Source organism: Argiope bruennichi, chromosome 6 (assembly GCF_947563725.1).
Source record: "Argiope bruennichi chromosome 6, qqArgBrue1.1, whole genome shotgun sequence".
Lineage (NCBI taxonomy): Eukaryota > Metazoa > Arthropoda > Arachnida > Araneae > Araneidae > Argiope > Argiope bruennichi.
The window spans coordinates 75,964,905-75,987,293 of record NC_079156.1 but is presented as its reverse complement, the minus strand read 5'-3'; the positions used below and the strand labels follow the sequence as shown (position 1 = coordinate 75,987,293).

The 22,389-nt window shown below is 29.8% G+C and overlaps 1 protein-coding gene across 2 annotated transcripts in view; it reads right to left on the bottom strand.

Annotated features, from left to right (window-relative positions):
- Positions 1–22,389, bottom strand: part of LOC129972908 (genetic suppressor element 1-like) — a 149,005-nt gene that overhangs the window by 40,305 nt on the left and 86,311 nt on the right. The window contains exon 1 of one of the 2 annotated variants that reach the window (XM_056087222.1): positions 245–306. The exons of the other annotated variant lie outside the window; for it this stretch is intronic. Within the exon in view, the coding sequence (XP_055943197.1) occupies positions 245–260 (16 nt within the window). The 5' untranslated portion in view covers positions 261–306. Of the gene's footprint in view, positions 1–244; positions 307–22,389 lie in introns of those variants that run through there. 2 annotated transcript variants of the gene reach the window in all.

Below are 22,389 nucleotides of genomic sequence, written 5' to 3'. Positions count from 1 at the left end.
AAACAATTTCATCGACGGCTATTTATGAAAAATTGAGAATAATCTTCTTTTCTCACAATTTACGTGGAGGAACATTGCAGCAATTTTTCCACACTCACTATGAGACGAAACGAAACATTTTCGACACCACTAACATGGAGGACAGATATACAGCCATTTTCGCACTTCCAATTCCAAACGGGAAATGAAAACCCTTTTTTACACAATTTCTGTTGGACAAAATCATGGATAGTAGCAAACTCACCTGTCAAGATGGACATTTTGTAAGCTTTGTTTCAACTGTCGATTCTTGCAGGTTCAGATCACATTCAAAGCAAGAGGGGGAAACAATCGTTTCGAGTTCCAAAAGAGTAAACAAGTGCAACGGATCGATACCAGCATCCTTTTATCATCTATCTCCCTTTACTCCCCGTGCACGTGGACCTTTTCATTTTCTGTCTTGATAGGAACACGGACTCCACTGTTGACAAGCCTAACCCCGCCACCAATGTCGCCAACGAAGCCAAACACCGCCACCGGCAGAAAGTAAGGAAAAGTAAAATGAGCAGTTTTCAAGTTCTCTTTTGCAAAGAGATTTTATTGGAAACGTCAAAATATTCGACTTCCTGACTTTCACGAATTCCCCACTTTTCAGCCTTACTTTAAGCAAGAGAGAGAGAGAAAAAACGAAAAAAAAATGGGGATGGGTGGTATTTTTAGAATTTAGTTTGTCTGTGAATACGATAATTTTAAAATTTATCAAGCTAGAGAAATAAAAATTGGCAGGTGTTTTTCACATCAAAACTATACATCTATATCGAATTTGGATAGCTGGATTGTTGCAAATGGGCTGTTACAACAAAAGAACATGAGTATTCTAAAAATGCAATGACATAAATGGATGAAACTTGACACCCAGATTTAATAATATTTTATATGTACATAAAATTTTGGACCAAATAAATTACTGGACTAGTAATTCGTTGGTGTGTGTGTTCTTATGTTTGAGTATGAAATAACTTCAAAATATAGAAAGCAAGGAAAATGAAATGTGGTATGTTGACCTACATCAAATCTTAAAATGGGAAAAATCAAACAGTAGAATTTTTAAATTACTTGATTTTTATTTCATTGTTTTATAAAGAATGTATGTTAGTACAAAATGTCCATACTTTCAAGATTTCAAATTGGTAATAATAAATTATATTATTTATCATTGCCTGTATATATTTCATTTGCATTCATTAAATTGTGGATGTAAAGTTTATTATCTTCTTGTACAGCTGGATTTACATGTACAACTTATGATTTTAAATTTTCTTTATAAAGTTAAATAAAATGAATGAAAAATATTCTAATTAATGTTTTTTGTCGCAAGTTTTCATCCAGCTAGCAACCAGAGTCATAAATAACTTAACAGTCCTCTTTTCCATTCAAATTTTTCTATTTGAATGTAGTTAAAAAGATTTAAGTGTAAAAACGTGTCCAAATATAATAGCTTTCATGTACCATTTTATTATATTCTATTTCCTAGTAACAGTTTTTTTTGGTTATTACAGTTTTTTATATATACATTGCCTGATAAAAAAAAGCCATTGTTAAATAAAAGCTATCTCTATCTTCCTATAAGAGTCAATTTAGCAGATATTCTGATGTGCCGCTGGCGGATTTTTATTTAATTCCTACACAATTTTGTAGACATCATAAATCGAAAATAATCAGTTTAATACAAAATAAAAAAATTATGTTCATCATTATAATGAAATGTAATTATTTTATGTTCATAATAAATTATCTGTTACTAGTTAATGAAAAATAATTTATCATCCAAACCCTTATAAATTTCTCGGAAGGTTTAATTAATCAAAATAGATTAAATGAAAACAGATATCTCTAATTATTTTCTTTTCAAGTTTTAAAAAATAATGATTATTCTGAAAGCTATTAGGGAAAAGCTTCAAAAAATAATTAGTGAGAAATCTAAATAATTATTTTACCACCACATGCAAAGATAATTTTTAATTATTTCATAAAAAATATATATATTACCAGTTTGAACGAAGCCATTTCTAAAGCCAACAACTCGTTAGAATAATCAATGCTATCATCATTAAAATAAGTAATTATTCCTTTAAAATACATCCCTTTCGTACTCATTCCTCACCATATATAATTGCAGGAAAATTTTGCCGTGTATGTATTTTATGTTGTGTTTTATACGATATTGTTTTCTGTTGTTATACTAAATAACATAATTTATATCTGTTTAAAATATATATATACAGTGGTGGCCAAAATTGTGGACACTTTTGAAAATTTTTATGCTTTCTAACTTTGTTTGCTTATATAAAATGTAACGTTTTATAAAATGCAAACTCTTATATATCATTTTAGAAAGAATTTAATGCTGATTTCAATACAAAAAGCAGAATTCAAATATTTACGGTACAAAAAAAGTTGAGCTGCAATAATTATCGAGATACATTAGATGTTGATGACTGCAGTGAGTTATCAGTGCTTAGTAGGGTAGCCTTTATTTTTTATTACAACTTCACACTGATGTTTCATTGAGCTGAGGACAGTTTTAAGCTCTTTCTTCGTTGTTGTGGGATGCCAGGAAACAATTATAGACTCAATTAATTCTCTTTTATTTGATGAACGCTTCATATGTACAAGAATTTTCAAACAGTGCATAAGTTCTCTGTAATTTTGATTTCAAGACGGTTTCCTGGCTATGATAATAATTCAATGCGCTTTGCACTAAATCACGCTTTCAATATTTTTGCTGTGTGGCAAAGAATTGAATCCTGCTGAAAAATAAATGATGTGTTGTTGAGAAAGAGATCACTGACGGAAGGTATAAGTTTTGTCTCTAGAATAGTGTCAATGTATTTTCTTGTATTTAATGCCCCATAGATAACACGAAGGAGACCAATACCCTCTGCTGACATGCATGACCAAGTCATAACACTAATTGAGTTCTTCATAGTTGCCTGAATACAGTCAGGATGTAGCTCTTCGCCTATTCTATGTCCTACATATTTTCGCCATCGCTACCGAATAACAAAATCTTTGTGTCATCACTCCATATAACTTGAAATCACTGATCATCGGTCCAATTAATGCGTTCATTTGCCCACTGTGATCTTTTTATACACTGCTGTAAACTGAGATAAGGATTTTTTTGTTAATTTCTACCTCTTAGTCCAACATCTAATAATCTTCTCTTGATTGCTTTTGAACTGACATAAATGCCAGCATCATTTAATTGGCCGCTGATGGCATTCTTTTATCTTGGAGACATAGTAATTTTATTCTTCTATCATCAGAAGACGCGGTGCACCTTTTTCAGCCGTTTCCTGCTTTGTTTTTAATTGAATTTGTTTCCTGATATCGTAAACAAAACTTTCGGACTCCAGATGCAGTCATTGCTCCACCCATCTGTCTTGCAATTTCAGCATAGGAAAGACCACTTTCTTGTAACACATTAATCTTAGTCCTCTTTCTAGGTGTCCAATATATTCTTTTATTTGATGCCATTGCTTCTTAACTAAATATTAGAAATATTTACAGAAATTGAAATTATATATTAAAATGATTAAAAAAATTTCTAACTTACAATTTGATTACATAAAAAACAGTCTTCCTTCTGCAGAAAAAAGCACAATAATGACTTGTTCCAACTTTAAACATGATGTCAGCTTCTGCTAGCAGTTATTAATATTTGATTAGTTCCCGGAATAAGAGCAGTGATTTGTCAGGAAAGTTAGAAATTACAATACATTTCATCAATGTGTTTGTTATTCAGATTAAAGTAAGAATAACTTTTTTTGCAATGCAAATATTTAAATTCTGCTCTTTGTATTGAAATAAGCAGTAAATTCCCATTAAAATGATATGTAAGAGTTGGCATTTTGTGAAATATAACATTTTCTATAAGCATACAAAGTTAAAAAAACATAACGATTTTCAAAAGTGTCCACAATTTTGGCCACCACTGTATATATAACGAATTTTAAGAGTTTTAATAACCATTTAAACAATGAAAATATTTTATTAACAAAATATAAATATTAATAACTCATTATGAATGACTTAAGAATTAGATTCAAGCCCAGGAAAAGCACTAATGTTTATTTCATAAGATGATCTGTTTTAAGTTCAAAGAAAAGTGAATAATTTTTGTTTATTTTATAAGAATATATATAATAACAGCTCCGAATTGATGCATGAAAATTTGGAACTCTGATATTTGATTTCTTAACAATTTGAAATATTAGTTAAGATAGGTATGATAATAATTAAATTTCTAACTATTTTTAATTTGCCATACAGGTCAACTTTATTAAGTATAAGAGACCAGACGACTAAAAAAATAGATTTACCTAATAATTGGAATAAAGAAGATTGGATCTAATAAAAGCAAAAGAGAAAACAATTTTTTAAAAATTAATATGATAGTAAAGAATATTTATTTGTAATAGTTTCTATAAATAATTCATAATTAATTATTAAAAGTAAATCCTTTTATTAGTAAAATGAAAATAACTATAATTAAATTTTTATATAATTTTATAATTAATAATTTCAGTCAATAAATAAATAATAAAAAAAGCATCATCCAATATTTTGAAGGCAGCAAAATGTAAATATAACATCAAAATTAGCAGTTAAGTTTCACTACTAATGCGCTCAAAGTTCTTTATAAGCTCTTCATAAGAATGAAGTATCAGAAAAAATTATTTATTGGAGATCATTGAGAATGAATGTACTTTTAAAGTATTTTCAGTTTAGAATAAAAGGGGAAAAAAATTCAGAAACTGTTTTTATTTTGAATAAACTAAGTTAAATTCCTATTACAGGCGATATTTTAGAGTTACTTTAATATGAAATTTAACAGGCAGAATAACTTTAAAATTACCGATGGTTTGTAACGAAAAATATTCGAATTAACCAAGTTCCTTTGCATTTTTGAGAAGTTTCATGTTTATTAAATAATGAAGAAAATACATATTTTTCCAATTCTAGTAAGAAGTTTGCTATACCCAGACCAAACGGAATGCTATCTCAATTCCTTTCAGTACAATAAATTCAGTACAATGAATGTTATCTCAATTCCTTTCAGTACAATAAATTCAGTACAATGAATGTTATCTCAATTCCTTTCAGTACAATAAATTCAGTACAATGAATGTTATCTCAATTCCTTTCAGTACATTAAATTCAGTACAATGAATGTTATCTCAATTCCTTTCAGTACAATGAAAAAAAGCAAGTTCCATTTCCAATGATCTACCTTTTATTCTTTTCCTATATCGCCATTTACAGCGATCACCAGCCAAATCCAGCAACCTAACTGGCACCTCTTTCAATGAAATGGCAAACGGTAGCCACTATCAGTGAAGTGTAGAGAGCGAGTGAGGGGGAGAGGGTTGAAGTGAAAGGTTGATGGTTTGATGATGTTCGCGAGGGGGTGGAATGGAATCATCGAGCTATCGTGTGTGGCGGCGACCAGCTGACCCCAGAGGCTTTGTGACTCAGTGGCGGAAGGCTCGGGCGCAGCTGCCGCTATCAACATCGGTAGGAGGTGAGGGACAGAGTAGCCCTCTTCCATTATATCGAGGAGGGGGGGGGTCTGACTGACTTGTATTATCCAGGAGCATTCCTGCTCTTCTAGAGATAGCTAGTGCTCTAGATGGATAAGGGAAGGGAAGAATTAAAGAATGGGGGAGGGTGTGACACCTTGTCTGTTGGTCCGCTACGAATTAAGAGTGACGCGATGGGAACAGTAGGAAAAAAAATCTGATGCCCTTAATATTAGCTTGTTTGCAGTATCTGTTCCCGAGCAGTCAGGTTTTATAACGAGATTAGAGAAAGTATTCGTTGATCAGTCTTTCATTGTGGATTAGGCTTATACTCAGTCACTTCATTTTGAAATGAATCAGCCGTTTTCTAATCCTGCTATGTCCAACATGTTTTAAAGGATAATTGAATGGGGAGAAGAAAGGGAGATTCGATCCTTTACTCCAAACCATCGTAGCATAATAATATTTCAGAATTCATTCATATTATTTTTTTTAAGGAATTCTATTAATTATGACAATGATAAAGCGTATAGAAAAAAAACTTAATACTGTTGCAAACGCATATAGAAAAGCATAATTATTACAATAATGAAAAGTATTTCTGTAAAATGCTCTTAACAACAGTTTGAAAAATTTATGAAAATGGAAAAAAAAAAAAAAAATGGAGCCGAAATGAAACTGGTATTATTAAAAAGCTAATCAAAAAAATAATTTAAATTGGCACAAAAAATTGGATAATTAAATTCTCCTAAGTTACTGAGTAGAGTCTCAATATTTCAACTAATTTTTAATAAATCTAATGAAAAATTTCCGAAACCATTTTTTATTAAACATCTGTAATTCCAAGAATGAATTACCTGCCATATTAAATAACTCTCGGCTTGCAGTCTGCCTTATAAAACTCTCGGAACGATTTTTTTACGATGTCGTATTAAGACACTGTAATTTACAGCTAGTAAGTTTATAAAAATGATAAGTAAGTTAGGAGAGATATAATAACTTAGGAGGTGTCCGTCGAGCGAAAACTCCTCCTACAAGAGACTTAGACTGATAAGCCAGGTCTGTTTAATTTAATAGAAGTATTCACTACCTAGATACCAAGTCAGATTGTCAAATTTACAAAAATAATTAACAAACTGCCTAGAGGCTCACAGAAGTTGTAGAGTCTAACAAGTTGTTGATTTCTATTGCAATATTTTTAGGATGAATTAATATCGTGTTTTCATTTGATTTCCAATCTCATATAGTTTAATTTATACAAATAAATCATCATTTATCTTATTTATTTTAGAATATTTTTCTTAGAATGTTTTAACGTTTTCAACTCCTTTGAGTACTGATGTAGTGTAGACCAAATTTTTGAAGCTGGCCATTGTATCACTAGTCAAAATTTTGATTAGAATTTTTAGACTGTGTCAATAAATTGTTGTGAATTTTTAGATTTTTTTGAAACCATTTATTTAAAATTAATTTTTTTGCGTGAAATATAGAAATTAAATCTCATGGTTATTACATTTTTTAAATCTAAATTTATCATAATATTATCTTTTAAATGTTTATATCTGTGTAATAAATTAATATAATATAATATAATATAATATAATATAATATATAAAATAATACAATATCATGTAACGTAATATGATATGATATATTATAATATAATATAAACATCTAATAAATGTAGATAGTATAAGAAGTTTTGACAGCATATATGGATAACAAATAAAAATAATTGAAAAATACCTAAAATAAGAGAAAATAAAATAAAAATAAGAAGAAAAAAAATAAGTGCATAATTTCGAATTACAGATAAAATTTCAGCACTTAAATTAGAGAAAACCAAACGGAGAGAAGAAAAAGAAAGCCAAATTACCACAAATTTGAATTAAAAGCATTCGAATTAGAAATAAGCATTCAGAAAAAATTGGTATATCTTAAAAAGATTAACAAAATATTTGATAAATAAAAAACATTTCCACTGTATATGTACTTTTTAAATAGACGGAACAATAGAAAATTTGTGAATCTTAATTAGAAATTATTTTGCGCTTTGTTACAATACATTACAACTATGGAAAAAACTTTATATTTTGTCATGTCTAAACAAAATAATTTCTTAAATATCCTGTTTTTAAAACAAACAGAAAGAGTGATATTCAAAGGCGAATTCAAGTACGTATATTCCTTAACCTAAAGAGCAAAAGAAAAAAAAATCCCTAAAAGCCTAAATTCTTTTATCTAGTTGACGCCAAAAGCTCTCGAAAGTAAAAAATAAAAGACACGAACCAACGGTGTGGGAAGACTTTTTTTTTCGCTTTTTGATAACCTCTTCTCTTAAAAGAGTCTTCGTCGTCTTCCTCGTAATTTATCTTCCCCTGAAAGCTTTTGGTATCCGTAAGAAATGCTATTTTGTATTGATGGATATTTAAATTGTTAAATTTAGATTGATGAAACCACTCGCTTCACTTCAGGCTGAGGCGATCTTCCGAAAGAGGGGTTCTGACCGTTATCGATATAATCTCTAATGTCGAGGATAAATTAGCCGGTGAAGCGAAGTGAGATGAAGTAAGACCTTTTTGTCTGAAGTGGACTGAATAATAGAAGATGGTGAGATTTTTCAGCCATTAGTAAAAAGTAAGCTGTCTTTTCTTTCTTTATTTTTCATGTCTTCTCGCGTTGTTGATTTGTGTCGAAATAATTACGAAGGATTTTTCATTTTTATGAAAGAGAAAAAGCGGAGTTAGAAAATCAGCAGCATCGTAATGATTATATTTTAAAATAGGGATTGAGTGTTATATTGGTAGAAAATGAAATGGAAAAGATAAAAAAAAATTGAAGGGCCAAAGAATAAAAAATGTTGATGTTCTCTAGTGTAAAGTAATATATATGTACATTTTTTTTCCTACAAATTTCAAATCAAAGCTTTTTAGGATTCTGAGAAAGAAGTTCTGTTTCAAATGTAATTAAAAGCTGTATGACTTGTAAACAGCAATCTGTTATCAAAATTACAATAACTGCATATTTTAAAACAAGTTTTGTTTGAGTTTGAAATTTTTGTGTTGAAAATTTTTACAATTCTTCCAAGTCATGCTTAGATCAAAGTCAAGGAAGATGAGGAGGAAGGTCAGAAATTGACCACTTTATAGCAGGAGGGCCGCCTTGAAAAAGGTGCCAGTTTGATGAATTGGGCCAATGTTATGGATGGATTATGATAAAGAGAGCAGTCGGCTACAAACGAATCCTGTCTGTACTGTTCTGTTCAGTGGTGGCGAGGTGGTCGGTTGTTCACAACGAGAACAAATCATTCCGAATTATGCAAATTCATCCTTAATTAAAATTCTAGCCAGTAAAAGGTAGAAATAATCTGGTGGAAGAGAGGAGACGTAGAAATAATCTGGTTCTCGCTTCTCTGTTGGTTTAGCAATAGTTTGCGGTTGAGTTACATCAATTCCGATGACGGAAAATACCTTTTACAAGAGTTGGACGGTGATGGTCTTTAGGACTCCATCCCTCAGTTTACATCTATGTTGTCATGAGAATGTCCATTGAGATTGATCGGGGTGCTTATGAAGGGTGGGGGTACCAACAATGCTATGCAGTCAAAGGCAAATATTAAGATGTCGGACAAGGTAAATAATACTATGACTAGTGTTACCAGAAGCAATACTTCTCTTGCTGGTTTGGGTGGTGGGTGACTGGCAGCAAATTCAAGGAAAGTATCAAAATAGATTTCAAATTCAAACGCTCTTTTTTTTAGAGAAATTCCGATAAAAATTAGTAGTATACCAGCTCAGAACACGAATGGCTAGATTCTATCAAAAAGATTCAGCAAGAATTTCCCGCCAGAACTCATTAAATCTATTGGAATCAATGTATTTAATACATATTAAAATGATAATTAAAAAAGATAATACAGTTTAGATAATTACCCTTGTTATTTCATATCAATAATAATTGAAAAAAATCTGTCTGAATATCGTTGGTACAGTAAAACAATTAAGTACAAAGGTATTACTTATTTTTCAAACTTCCAGCAGCAAGTGAGTGACAAAAGCTTTCGACGGGATACGTCCAATATTGTATGCCAAATGTGCATAGACGCTATGTATTAATTACTATTTTTGGAAAAGTGTATTTTCGTAATCATGGTTCATAAACTGTCAAATCCAATTTCATTCTCGAAAATATTTTCCGGAAGAAAGTACCAAACTTCGCCAACATATTTACATATACAAGTACACAAGCCCCGTTCAATTTCCAACAATGCTGGAAGTAAGTAAACTAAATGTTTCATTTTATATCATTTATTTTGTGTGTGTGGCACATGGTGATTCGTTCACCATTTTATTCAGAAACATCTTGTATATTATCAATGACCCTGGCTTGAATTTTCACTCGAATAATTTTCCGAATAAAGATACAGTTAAAGAATATTTCGAAATGCAAATAGAATTCATATTATTTATATTTTGAATCAAATATTTCCACGAAGTAAAACCAGAGATGTGCGTAGGTTTTATAGAATAGAAATATTTATGTAGAAATAATCCTGTGGCAGTTTTGTTTAACGAGGAGGAGATTGCGTGTGTTTGTGTTTATGTGCTGCATGAGAGAAAGAGAGAGATAAAACTGAAATTCAATTTTTAAAAATCATTTTCATTTGTTCTAAAATAGTGAAATGTCTATGACAAGAAAAACGAATACATTAATATTATTATAATTGAATTGTCTAATATTACTACCTTTAAATATTATTGAATTCCATTCTTAGAACTATATATCTTTCAAAACCCTTCTTTCGATGAATATTTAAAAACCAATTTAAAAGAATTATTGAAATATTCTTGAAAAGTGAATGCGTTAATAACTGTCTGATAATGATGTTTTAAAATTATTAAAAATTTTATTGCATTCAATCCTATGCATTTCGTACATTTTAAAAGCAATTTATTATGAATCTTAAAAATGTTATAAATTCAATCTCTTTAATTTTGAAATATTTGTGCCACTTTCTTGAATTTACACTACTTTAAACTAAGAAATGCAACCACAGGTTTAATATATAATTAATCATTAATTATAAATAAATTTAAACATATTAAACATAAATTTAATATGTTATGCCAGCTAACAGAAAAAGCGGAGAATCCTCCGAGTCTGCTAGTTTCAGTTTATAAACAAACAGTGAATTTGAATTGATTTATAGATTACCGTTTTAGATGATATCCAAACAAAGTTAGTGATTATTTTCTCGCTTAACTATTCAAGACAAGAAAATATTAAACACATTCAAAGTTTTCAAAAATCTCTAAACTAAAATTGCAATTATCCTTTGTTTGAACATTCTAAATAATTGAACTATTAAATAATTTGGATTTTCTATTCCATCCTAACTAAGCAATTTTCATTTGTTCTAAAATAGTGAAATATTTATGAAAAGAAAAACAAATACATTAATATTATTATAATTGAATTCTCTAATATTACTACCTTTAAATGTTATTGAATTCCATTCTTAGAACTATATATCTTTCAAAACCCTTCTTTCGATGAATATTTAAAAACGTACAAGTTATTTCGAAGCTTTAATGTTCGTAATATATTTATCAATCGATTAACTATTCACTTTGTACTATATCAGACAAAGAAATGCTATTTCGTTTGTATAACAATTAATCAATTATTAAATATTTGATTATACACATTTGAATAAATTTACGCTGCCATGCTAGGCTTTACATCCATCCTAGAAATGACCGAAAAAACAACAACTGAATCCTGCCAATCTGTTAAGTTCAGTATAAAAGCAACCGCGTTAATTTGCATTGGTTTATAGATTACCATTTTAGATGATACCTAAACAAAGCTCTAATTCCCTTTCCCGGTGCATAGGTAATTGCCTTCCCCCCCTTAACTTCTCGAGACAAGACATCCTTAAACGCACTCCCGGTTTTCAAAGATGCACCGAGCCCAAAATTGCTTTCTTCCTTTGTTCGCGGCTGCTTGAACACGACTATCGAATATTTTGAATTCCCACTTCATTCTAACCAAACGATCTTTTCGGCAGAGAGACAAAAGGGGGGCATAATTAACTTGGAAGGATCCAAAAGGAAAACCACTCTCCGATCCGGACACACTTAGTAGACGTTGTTCAAGATGTCGAACAAAAGAGTTTCCCTTTTAGACTGCTTACGACGACTTAACGACCGATGCGAAATAATTACCGCGCATTCAACGAAACCCCGGCACAAAATCACCGCGGCTTGAGTGTTTTCAGTTTGCGACTGCTTTATGCAGATTTAAGTAGCTTTAAAGCAGGACGCGACCTCTCTTAATTATTCCGTTAGGAGTTGGTTTTAATGTCCTCCTGGCTGGAAGATGGATGTTCCTTCCCCTACGCGGAAAAGAAGAATTTCACAAAATAGGCAGTGAGTGGTTTGTCATTAACCCAAACTTGCCATCATGGAGTTTTGACTTTCGGCACTTCGTTTTTAAGTTTCAACCCGCCGGGGATTTAAGTTTGGAAAATTATGCTGGAATTGTTCGTAGTTATATACGTGAACTAATGCATTTCATTTTTTTTTATTGAATTGAATTCTGTAACAAGTGTTACTGCTAGAATTCTCTTCATAAGAGGATTGTTTGTTGAGATCTTAATCAAAAATTCGCGCATGATATATTCGGTTTAATTTATGGTCATGGAATGGGCTGGATTAAGCCTTCTAACGGTCTTTAGACAATGAGAGTCAGGAATACTCCCCCATCCCCCAATTTTTCCCTCCACGTCTTCTAAAAACAGATTTTTTTTAATCGATTCCAATTTAATCTCAATTAAGCAGCAAATTTCGACAAATCGATATAGCAAAGTATTAAATAGTAGCAGAAGACTTTCCAAGAGAATTTGTTTTAGTAGTTTATAAAAAACACAAAATTATACTTTAAAAGCAATTCTATGCTAGATAGTAAAAAGAATGACAAAACTGCTTAGCTTTATCTTAATACTGCTTAATTATAGTATCGGACCTTTTTAAAAAATTATAAGGGATCATGTTTTTTTTTAATTATAAATGTAATGTAAAACTTACTAAAGATAATTAATTAGAAATCTTGTTAAAATAATACTCCGAAATTTAAGCGATACTTGATTTTAATTTGAATAAATTCGAGTACATGGTCTTTGTAAATTTAATGAAATACAAAATTAAAATCTTTGGAAACACCACAAAAAATTTGCCGAAGCATCGATCCCCCCACCCCCAGAAATGCCCGATTTCTATGAAGTTCCTTACTAGTCCAGATCATGGACATATCACGATGACCCCGAAAAACCCGCTACTATTAAACACTGCAATTATAAAAGTATAGTATTCGATACACTATCTTGATAATGTCTTTTTGCAACATTGTCGCCAGTAAATTTTATTTGCGTACAACTAAATTTACTGAAATTTACTTAATATGTTTGAGATATATTAGTGCTAAGTCTCCAAGACTTATATTATTAGATCTTATTTACTTGTAAAGGGATTTCCTCGGAGGGGCACCTCTAAAAGAGAATGAGTTGCTTCCGGTATGGTGGTTGGATATCGCCACCCTGGAGGGTACATAAATAGGTGGGGGATCTGGCTCCTCCCATTGATGACAGGATGTACTTCCTTCGGGAAGAGTTGTACCGTGGCTGGTGGTTGACCCTTAGGGCTAAATCACAGTTCCCGCCAATGTTGCTGTTGCGGCGGTTCTGTTATTCAGTTTTCTTTATCCGTATGTCTTCGGGCGGGTCGGAGAGTCAGTTATTTGACTTACTTGTAAAGGGAAGATATTATTTTCTGACAGCTTAAAAGTTTTTTTAGATGCATGATCTTGATGAGTACATTTATTCATCTTTTTTGGTATGTATAAAGATAATTGATCATTATATTTATATCTTTGCTTATTTCCAAGTAGGTTTTAATAACCTGTTAGGTGTCCTTCTTCAGAGAAGTTTCACAAAATTGAAAATGATTTCCCATTAACTAAAATTTGCCATCATGGACTTTCAGCAATTTGGTTTTACTCATGAATTTTAGAGCAGGGGATTAATTGTTGCACATTTGAAAATGTGCTGCCACTGAAGGCTGTCAAATCTACTAACTTGTTAGACATGTGATTCTGAGAATATCTTCTAACGAGACAGTCACCGATAGAATTTTATTTATATATTTTTATATTCGACTTATGATTAATATGACCGGCGTATAGTCTGCAATAAAATTTTGTTATAGTGCATATCAAATATTTATATCTTATATGCTTATTATCTGAAGATAAAATAGATATATTGTCTCCAAATGATCTTTATATCGATATATTCTATTGAAACTGTTTTTGGGGTACATTCCACATAGGTTTTATGTTTCTCAAACATACATCAAGCTTTATGAAAATATGCTTGCAATTTTGGCATTATTTTCTGTAACAGAACTTTATTTAGCTTGATCTAATATTGGAGGCTAGAAAATAACACGTTTTATTACATATCGAAAATCTTGCAGCATATGTGGATTCGATAACATGTTGACCATGAGAATTTTATTTGGTTCAGATTTATTATTAGGTTTGCACCTTTTTACTTAATATTATATCAATATATATTTCTTAATATTTATTCTATGCTTTAATATGAACCACTTTAGATATCTCCGGCAAGATAGGCCAAAAATTGTGAAATTTAATTTCAAAATTCTCTTGAAAGGGAATATTTTTAGATTATTTTGCTTTTATCTGCAAATGTCAAATAACAAATATTCTATATAAATGATATTTAAACATCAATAACTGTTTATTCTAATTTTGTATTGTTAATGGTAACTACTGCTATTATAATTCATGAAATGAAAAGTTAAAGAATAATTTGTTAAGGTTCTAATTCAGGTTCTTTTGGAAGATTTGAAGAAAACAATTGATTCCATTCTTTTTCTTTTTCTTTCTCTATTTTTGTTTTTGTTTTAGGGAAATTTGTTTTATATAATTCACCAGTGATTCAAAAATATGATTCCCTAGTTTTATTCCTTGTCGAAATTTTTTTCGATAGATTTTGATCCATTGTAAACTTTTATATTATCTAATGAAATAAAATTTTAAAAAAAATGTATAATTTTATATTACAACAATTATTGTACTTTACATGTAATTTAAGAAAATATTACATAGGGCATCGTATAAAACTTAAAGTTGTAACTATGTAAGTAAATGCAGTAGAAAATATTCAAAAGTTTGAAGTTCTTAATCTTCTTTTTTTTATAAAAAAAATTATTTCCATTTTGAATAATTTTTTTGCCTAAGTCTCAAATAGAGAAAAAATATATGGCATTCTTTGATTTGTTGGAAAGAGCATCCACCATTACTGCCCAAAGACGATTTAAAACTCAGAAAATAAAACACCATACAAGCCAAATGAATAAAAATAAATTTAAACAAGTCAATCAAAAAATCGAATCCATTTTCATTTCTACCAAAAGCTTGGTTCAACAGTCATTCTTAAAAATAAGTTTTCTAATTCAAACTTCTGAATTAGGAAATATATATATATCAAGCTTTCTAATTCTTTTTACCGAAACCTTTTATCATGTTTACTTAGAACGCCAAAACTATTTTAAATTGCACTCAGACTTAACGGTGACTCTGCATCCGTCTGTTTACAATATAAGTTCGCCTACCTACAACTAGATGGCGCTAGCTATTCCATCGTTTTGTCTGAAAAATCGCCTCCTGTTTTGGTTCAATAAATGAATGCCGGGGAAAAAAAACCTGCCGAGAGAAAGGCATTTCCTAGTGGCTTGGCGAAGGCAGGAGTGAATCATGAAATTATCCTCGGTTACGTGCTTGTCGTGTAGGGCGATCAGAAGTATTGAATTAATATTTTCTCAACCAGTGCAGCTATTATTATCAGCTGACGCTGCATTCTGATATTGACAAATCGTTTGCGCGCCGCTAAATTGGCATTAGCATTCGAAAAGAGAGTTCGCTGATTTTGCACATTTTTTTCATTGAATAGAAAAGAGAATTATTTTTATGCATTAGAAAAGAGAATATTTCTCGCTTTTAATAGAGGTATTAAGTTAAAAAGGATTGCCCTGCTATTTTGGCAGTTTTGCTTTATTATATAGCTTGCTAATGATGTATCGGCAAACAAAGATTATGTCTTTAGCATTTCTGTTTATATGTCATCAAATGGTGAAAATAATCTATATTTATAACTTGGATTCAGCTTGGTAGAAATTTAGTTTTTCTTTTTTTTTTAACTCTGAGTTGTTATTTTTCGCACTTTAAAAAGAAAGAAACAGAAAAGTATATATTTTTTTCGGTATCATTTTCTTTTGGAATAACCAGTTCCTAATTTAAATTTAGTTTAGTTTCTTAGTTTTATTTTAAAAAATCCTGTTAAAGCTTCACGAAGAGTCACTTGTTAAGGAATCCTAAAATTTCATTCATAGTAAGATGACCCTATTAGTCCAAAATGCCCGTGAACATTCTAACGATATTTTGAAGGCATTATCTGTCATTCAAATGATCTGAAAATAACAGGATAATATTGTACGATATCTTAATACTAATAGAATAACGGCATCCGTGCCTTCACCTTTCTTGTTAATTTTCTTACTACAGAAATGTGAGGACTTATTACCCATAAATACAGACTTAATTTGAATCAGACTTTCATATCTAAAGAATCTGCTAAGATAGTCCACAATCATACCAGAAGATAGAATAGGGAATCGAACCTATGACTCGAATTCACAAAATCTCCCTGCAGATGTTTATGATTTCAATTGATCTGGTGCTTCTTCCAACAGAAGCACCTCTTGGCGTTTATGAAAAGTCTGTTGGAAGATTCGTCTTTAACAAAGTGGATACTCTCCAATAGAAGCACTTCATCCAGTAGATCTAGAATCTGTGTACTTCTGTCTTAATTGTAAGCATTTAAATTGTCATTGCTTATGATAATAAAATATGTTTCTTTACATGCTTACAAAAGTCGAAAAATTCAAATTCAAATTATATTATTTGCATTCTTACATAAAAACTATTAAAAACTTTTCATTCTCTTTCGACTAAGTTCCATCTAGACTAATCAATTGTAAGTTAAATTGGTTGAAAAATTATATTTTTTAGTAGTATTTGCAGTTTAATTTGTATAAAAATGATTAACAAAACGCAAAAATTTAATCCAAGTATAATTATTGACCAAAATCTGAAAAATTCATTATACACTCTCAATTGTATGTATTATAAACAAGCATAAATACTGAAATCACATTTTATGTTTGAAAACTTTTTTATGGTTAATTGCATACATTCGTAAATCATATAAGTTGTCTGTCTACTTATATATCAGATTAATATTTAGTTTAAGGAATTATAAATATTTCAGGAAAGGTATATAAAACTATAAAATCAAAAATAGCATAGAATTATCTTTCACTATTTACCTCACCCCATACTAATATTTTTTTTTCAAAATCTCTGGAAAATTTTTAAAAAATGATCTAAATCACCAACTTTCTTAAAAATACAATACTCAAATAAATCACAATAAAAATGCATGAAATAATCCTGAACTAATTGCCTGCCATATCTAAAAAATGTTTATGGCTTGATACATTTTTTGTTACAAAAATATTTCGGATAAAACGATAAAAAAAAAGTTATTGTAGTAGATTAAAGCATAAGAATGAAAAGAACAATGAAAAAGTTTATAAAACAATGCAAAACAAACAAAGGATGTTTTTGAATACTAGTAAGTATCAATGAATGAATCGTTTCATTTTTCATAAATAACGGATGTTCTAATTACTAAATTCACTCAATTTTCTATAATGAGTTTTTAAAATATCTGTTTTTCTCCAACAAGAACTTCTTTTTCATCTTCTGAAAAATGCGAAAATTCTACGAGTAACTTCTATTATTAATAAGTAAATGTTGTTTTCTTGTGCGAATACTTTTATATCCGGGAAGCCATTCTTCAGCAATATGATGGCCTTTTACTTCCTTTGATGGTTCCATTTTATATAAAAAAACAGGCATTTTCTTCCCAAGAATTGGCCGCTTTAGTATATTTTTAGAAAATAAACAAATTTTCCTCCTTTCAAGCCTTTATTATTTCTAATTTATTAGTGTTTTCCTATATGAAACTTCTTATGCCAGTTTTACGCTTTCTAGGAAGGAGTTAAATTATTTAATTGGAATAATAAATATTTCCTTGAGAGAAAGGTAAAGATTTCCTTACAACAAGATCACAACACGTAAAAGCAAATTAATTTAAAAAAAGTAAAAATTTTAATAATTATTTAGAGGAAAAATTTAAACAATTGCAACAGACGAATAAATGAAAATAGAATACAGAAATGTGAAGTTACCTTAGTATTTGAGCAAAAAAAAAGAAAAAAAAGAGATAAATCTATTTATGTTAGAAAAAAAATCTCTTGATTTAAAAAAAAAGTAATTATTCATAAGCAGTGTTTGTAATTGATTGTTTGAAATTACAAAATGCGTTAATAAAGAAAAAAGTTGAAATAGCTGGAAATGGGCAGCGATTAATTGTATTCCCATACTCAATGTAGAAATCAACTTTAAATTATTTCATTCATTTTGGCAAATTATTATAAAATTGCGTATGAAAAACTATAAATGAATAGCAATTTGTTTCCTTACAAAAGTATTTGTACTTAATCAACAAGTTTTGCATATAAATAACAGTTCGTACTTTTTTTATTGATCTTTAATCTTTCTCCGCTTATGTGACTCGGAATTCAATTTAATTATATTGATGTACCCTTTTTTAAACAATATAATTAGCTATTTTGTGATAGGTGCAATTTAAGGATGAGAATTTTTGGGTCAGCTGACACAGTCAACATTTGATTCGTAACTTCTTCTTCTTCTTTTTTAATTTAGACATATTTCTAGCTCGAGGATATTTGGCATCCGTCGTTAGATTTAACTATCATTGTGTTTTGGGTGTGGAAGCTACAGTCCTCTCGGGTGCAAAACTTTTTGAGGAGGGTGGGGGTGCCGACTCAATTGTTATCATCATCATTTGGCTACAGTGAAAAACGACAAAGTTCTTTCTCAATTAGCTCTCTTACTACTATAAAGCAAAATATCAATGCAATAAAAGGAATTCAAAATGCAATCAATACATTGAACAATCAATGCTACAAAATTTGAGTAATTCTTCCTAAATTAAGAGGGATTGCACCACTAATTTTTAAAAAAATATTAAACAAAGCATACGAAAAATTGCCAAAATTTAAAAAGTTAAATCGGACGTGGAAAGTTTTATCCTAGATACACGAAAGTTGAAATCATTTTATATACTTAAGGGGCTATAGGATATTTAACAGCTAAAACAGACCTCGAAAGTTGGTCGAATACGAATCTCAATAACGTAAGAAAAAAATATTATATTTTATATATTTTAATATATAAAATATAATATTTTTTTCTTACGTTATTGAGATATTTTAATACGTTTAATACGTTTTTTTTCTTACATTATTATATATTTTAATATATAAAATATGAGAATATATTTTTTACCACATTTTTATAAAACATTTAACCTTATAATTATGAATTTTTAAGTCAGTGAAATAATCTACATTAATTAAAATATATGTGAAAAAAACATAGTCCGTATAAATTGCCGAAGATAATCATGCAAAGAGATAAATATTTTAATGGAGATTTTACTTTTGTTTTTTACATGATTTACTGGAGTTATTTTACTTTTTATGTTGTTAAAACATGATAACGTTTTTTTAAACACATTTTTAACATATTAGTAAGCTCTGTAAACAGTATACATAATAATGTTTTGATTTTGCATAATTTTCTTTATCATGTGCTTATAAGCAGATCTAGAAAATTTCATATTGATACGATGAACCATTGTCGTTTAATCTGGCGTAAGCTCTGAAAATATAGTAATGAGAAAAATGGCTTTAAAGTAAAAGTTTCTGAGTGAAAAGTCAACAGTGACCTTCAAGCTTTTGACTATATCTTTAAACTAATTAACGTATACACATGTGTCATATAAAAAAAAAATTCAAAAAAGTTTCGTCTATCAAAAGAAATTACAACTTTAAAAAAAAAAAAAAATTAAAGGTTAAAATACCCTACAGCCCTTTAAACAATAGCAAAACAATTCATTAAAGAATTAATGACATAATAAAAAAAATTCCCAAAAACCAAATCCTGTCTTTACGCCATATAAAAAAACTCCCACGCAATCTTAGTCATTTATCCAGGCGAATTGACTTATCAGTGACTCGGTGAGCTTTTCTTTGCGCTCTCTTTTGACCTTTTGTTACCGCGAGAGGTGGGAGGCGGGCGGAACGTGTGTCCGTGTCCGACTGTATCCAAACATAAGGTGAGGAATCGATTGGGCAAAGAGAGGAACAAAAACCTCACAAATGGAATTGATATTTCCCTCCACCTCAGCCAAGAAATTAATCACGATGGATGCGGACTTTTTTGTTTTCTCTATCGATTTTCATCGATACAATGGAGGGAAGATATCGATTCGCGGTCTATCGTCACATTGCTATCTCGAGCGATGTTTCTTTCGTTCTTTCTTTTTCTTTTTGTTTTGTTTTCTTTTTATTTTGAGGATGATTTTGCCAATACAGAAGTCACAGATTCGTGAAAATTTGTTTTGTTATGGGAAAACAGGAAGAATCAAAAGATTAATTATATTCTATATTTTATTTCTTGAATATTTTTTTTTAAATTTTGTTTTGTTGTTTTTTAAAATTTAGTTAATTTTTTTTTCTCTCGATGTTAACTAAATTCGTTTCGATATGTATTATTAAATTATTATAAGTATTATTATTACTATTCAGAAATAAAAATTCAGTTTATCGATAAAATACCAAGTTCCATATTATATTATTATAATATTTAATATACATATAAAAATACGTATATATATATATAATATTCGATTTTTGTTTTTCCTATTAACTTGATTCTAATACTTTTGTATATATATATATATATATATATATATGTGTGTGTGTGTGTGTGTGTGTGTGTGTGTGTGTGTGTGTGCGTGCGTGTGTGTGTGTGTGCGTGTGTGTTTAGTTTACCATTAGTTTAAAAACCAATTTTTTTCCCACACTATTGAAACTCAAGAACTTCTGCACTAAATTTTAAGCTGGTTAGGCTTTTGGTTTTCCCCACGTCTCTCAAATTCTAAATACCATAACATTAAATATATAACACTGCTCTGAAATATTCTTTTAACTTCATAAAAAAAAATGAGCACCAAATCAAAACTTTTTGGGAATGAAGCATCGACGGTTAGCATCTTATTGTTTTATTTTGCTCTATTTGACAAATACTTATTTATAATGGTTTTGAAATCGAGTTTGGGCCACGATTAGAGTTGACATCCTGTTTATATGTGTAAAATCTTGCATTCGATATTAGCCATCCATTAAGTAACGATGTTTATTAAGAGCAATTTTTTTCCCAATTAAATGATCTAGTTCTTTAACGTTAATTGTTTGAAGCAATTACATATACAAAGATTGACAAAAATTTCATCTTCGTCTCATTAAAATAAAATCAAAAGATTTATTTTATCCATATTTTATAACTAATACTACTAATACTTATTACTTATATTACTAATAATGATAATAAAAATGTTAATAATAATAATAATGTTAATGATACGTGCCTGAAGCAATTGTATCACAATTATTGAGAAGATTACTTAGAAAGCAAGTAACAGCTGTCAAGAAAACAGATGCCAAGAAAATTTTGTTGCTTTCATTTTACTGTCTAATTTGATATTATTGAACGCAAAAATAAAATTATTTAATCCATAAGCTCTAATCAACATGTTTAAAATTCCGCATGTAGGAAGTTTATCAAAGATGTTTTATTTCTGTTCATCCCATTCCTTTCAAAGTAATGGCTTACCTGCACTCAAAGAGTTAGTGCAAAATAACAACCATTACAGTTTTTATAACAGTTGATGGAAATCAGAATTCAGTATAGAATGAGTGCACAGAAACAAACTTCCTGGAATTAAGAGTTGCTTACCAACTGTGAAATTAATCAAGCAGGAAAACTACATTTACAGAAAATATGTTACACACTGTCGTCTGAAACTGCATAAATAAGATTATCGTTACATAAACATACAATCACATCGTACAGTAAGTACCATTTGTGAAAATGACGAAGCATGGAAAACCCTATTTACATAAACCCTATTTATAACAGTTGATGGAAATCAGAATTCAGTATAGAATGACTGCATAGAAACAAACTTCCTGAAATTAAGAGTTGCTTACCAACTGTGAAATTAATGAAGCAGGAAAACTACATTTACAGAAAATATGTTACACACTGTCGTCTGAAACTGCATAAATAAGATTATCGTTACATAAACATACAATCTCATCGTACAGTAAGTACCATTTGTGAAAATGACGAAGCATGGAAAACCCTATTTACATAAACCCTATTTATAACAGTTGATGGAAATCAGAATTCAGTATAGAATGACTGCATAGAAACAAACTTCCTGAAATTAAGAGTTGCTTACCAACTGTGAAATTAATCAAGCAGGAAAACTACATTTACAGAAAATATGTTACACACTGTCGTCTGAAACTGCATAAATAAGATTATCGTTACATAAACATACAATCACATCGTACAGTAAGTACCATTTGTGAAAATGACGAAGCATGGAAAACCCTATTTACATAAACCCTATTTATAACAGTTGATGGAAATCAGAATTCAGTATAGAATGACTGCATAG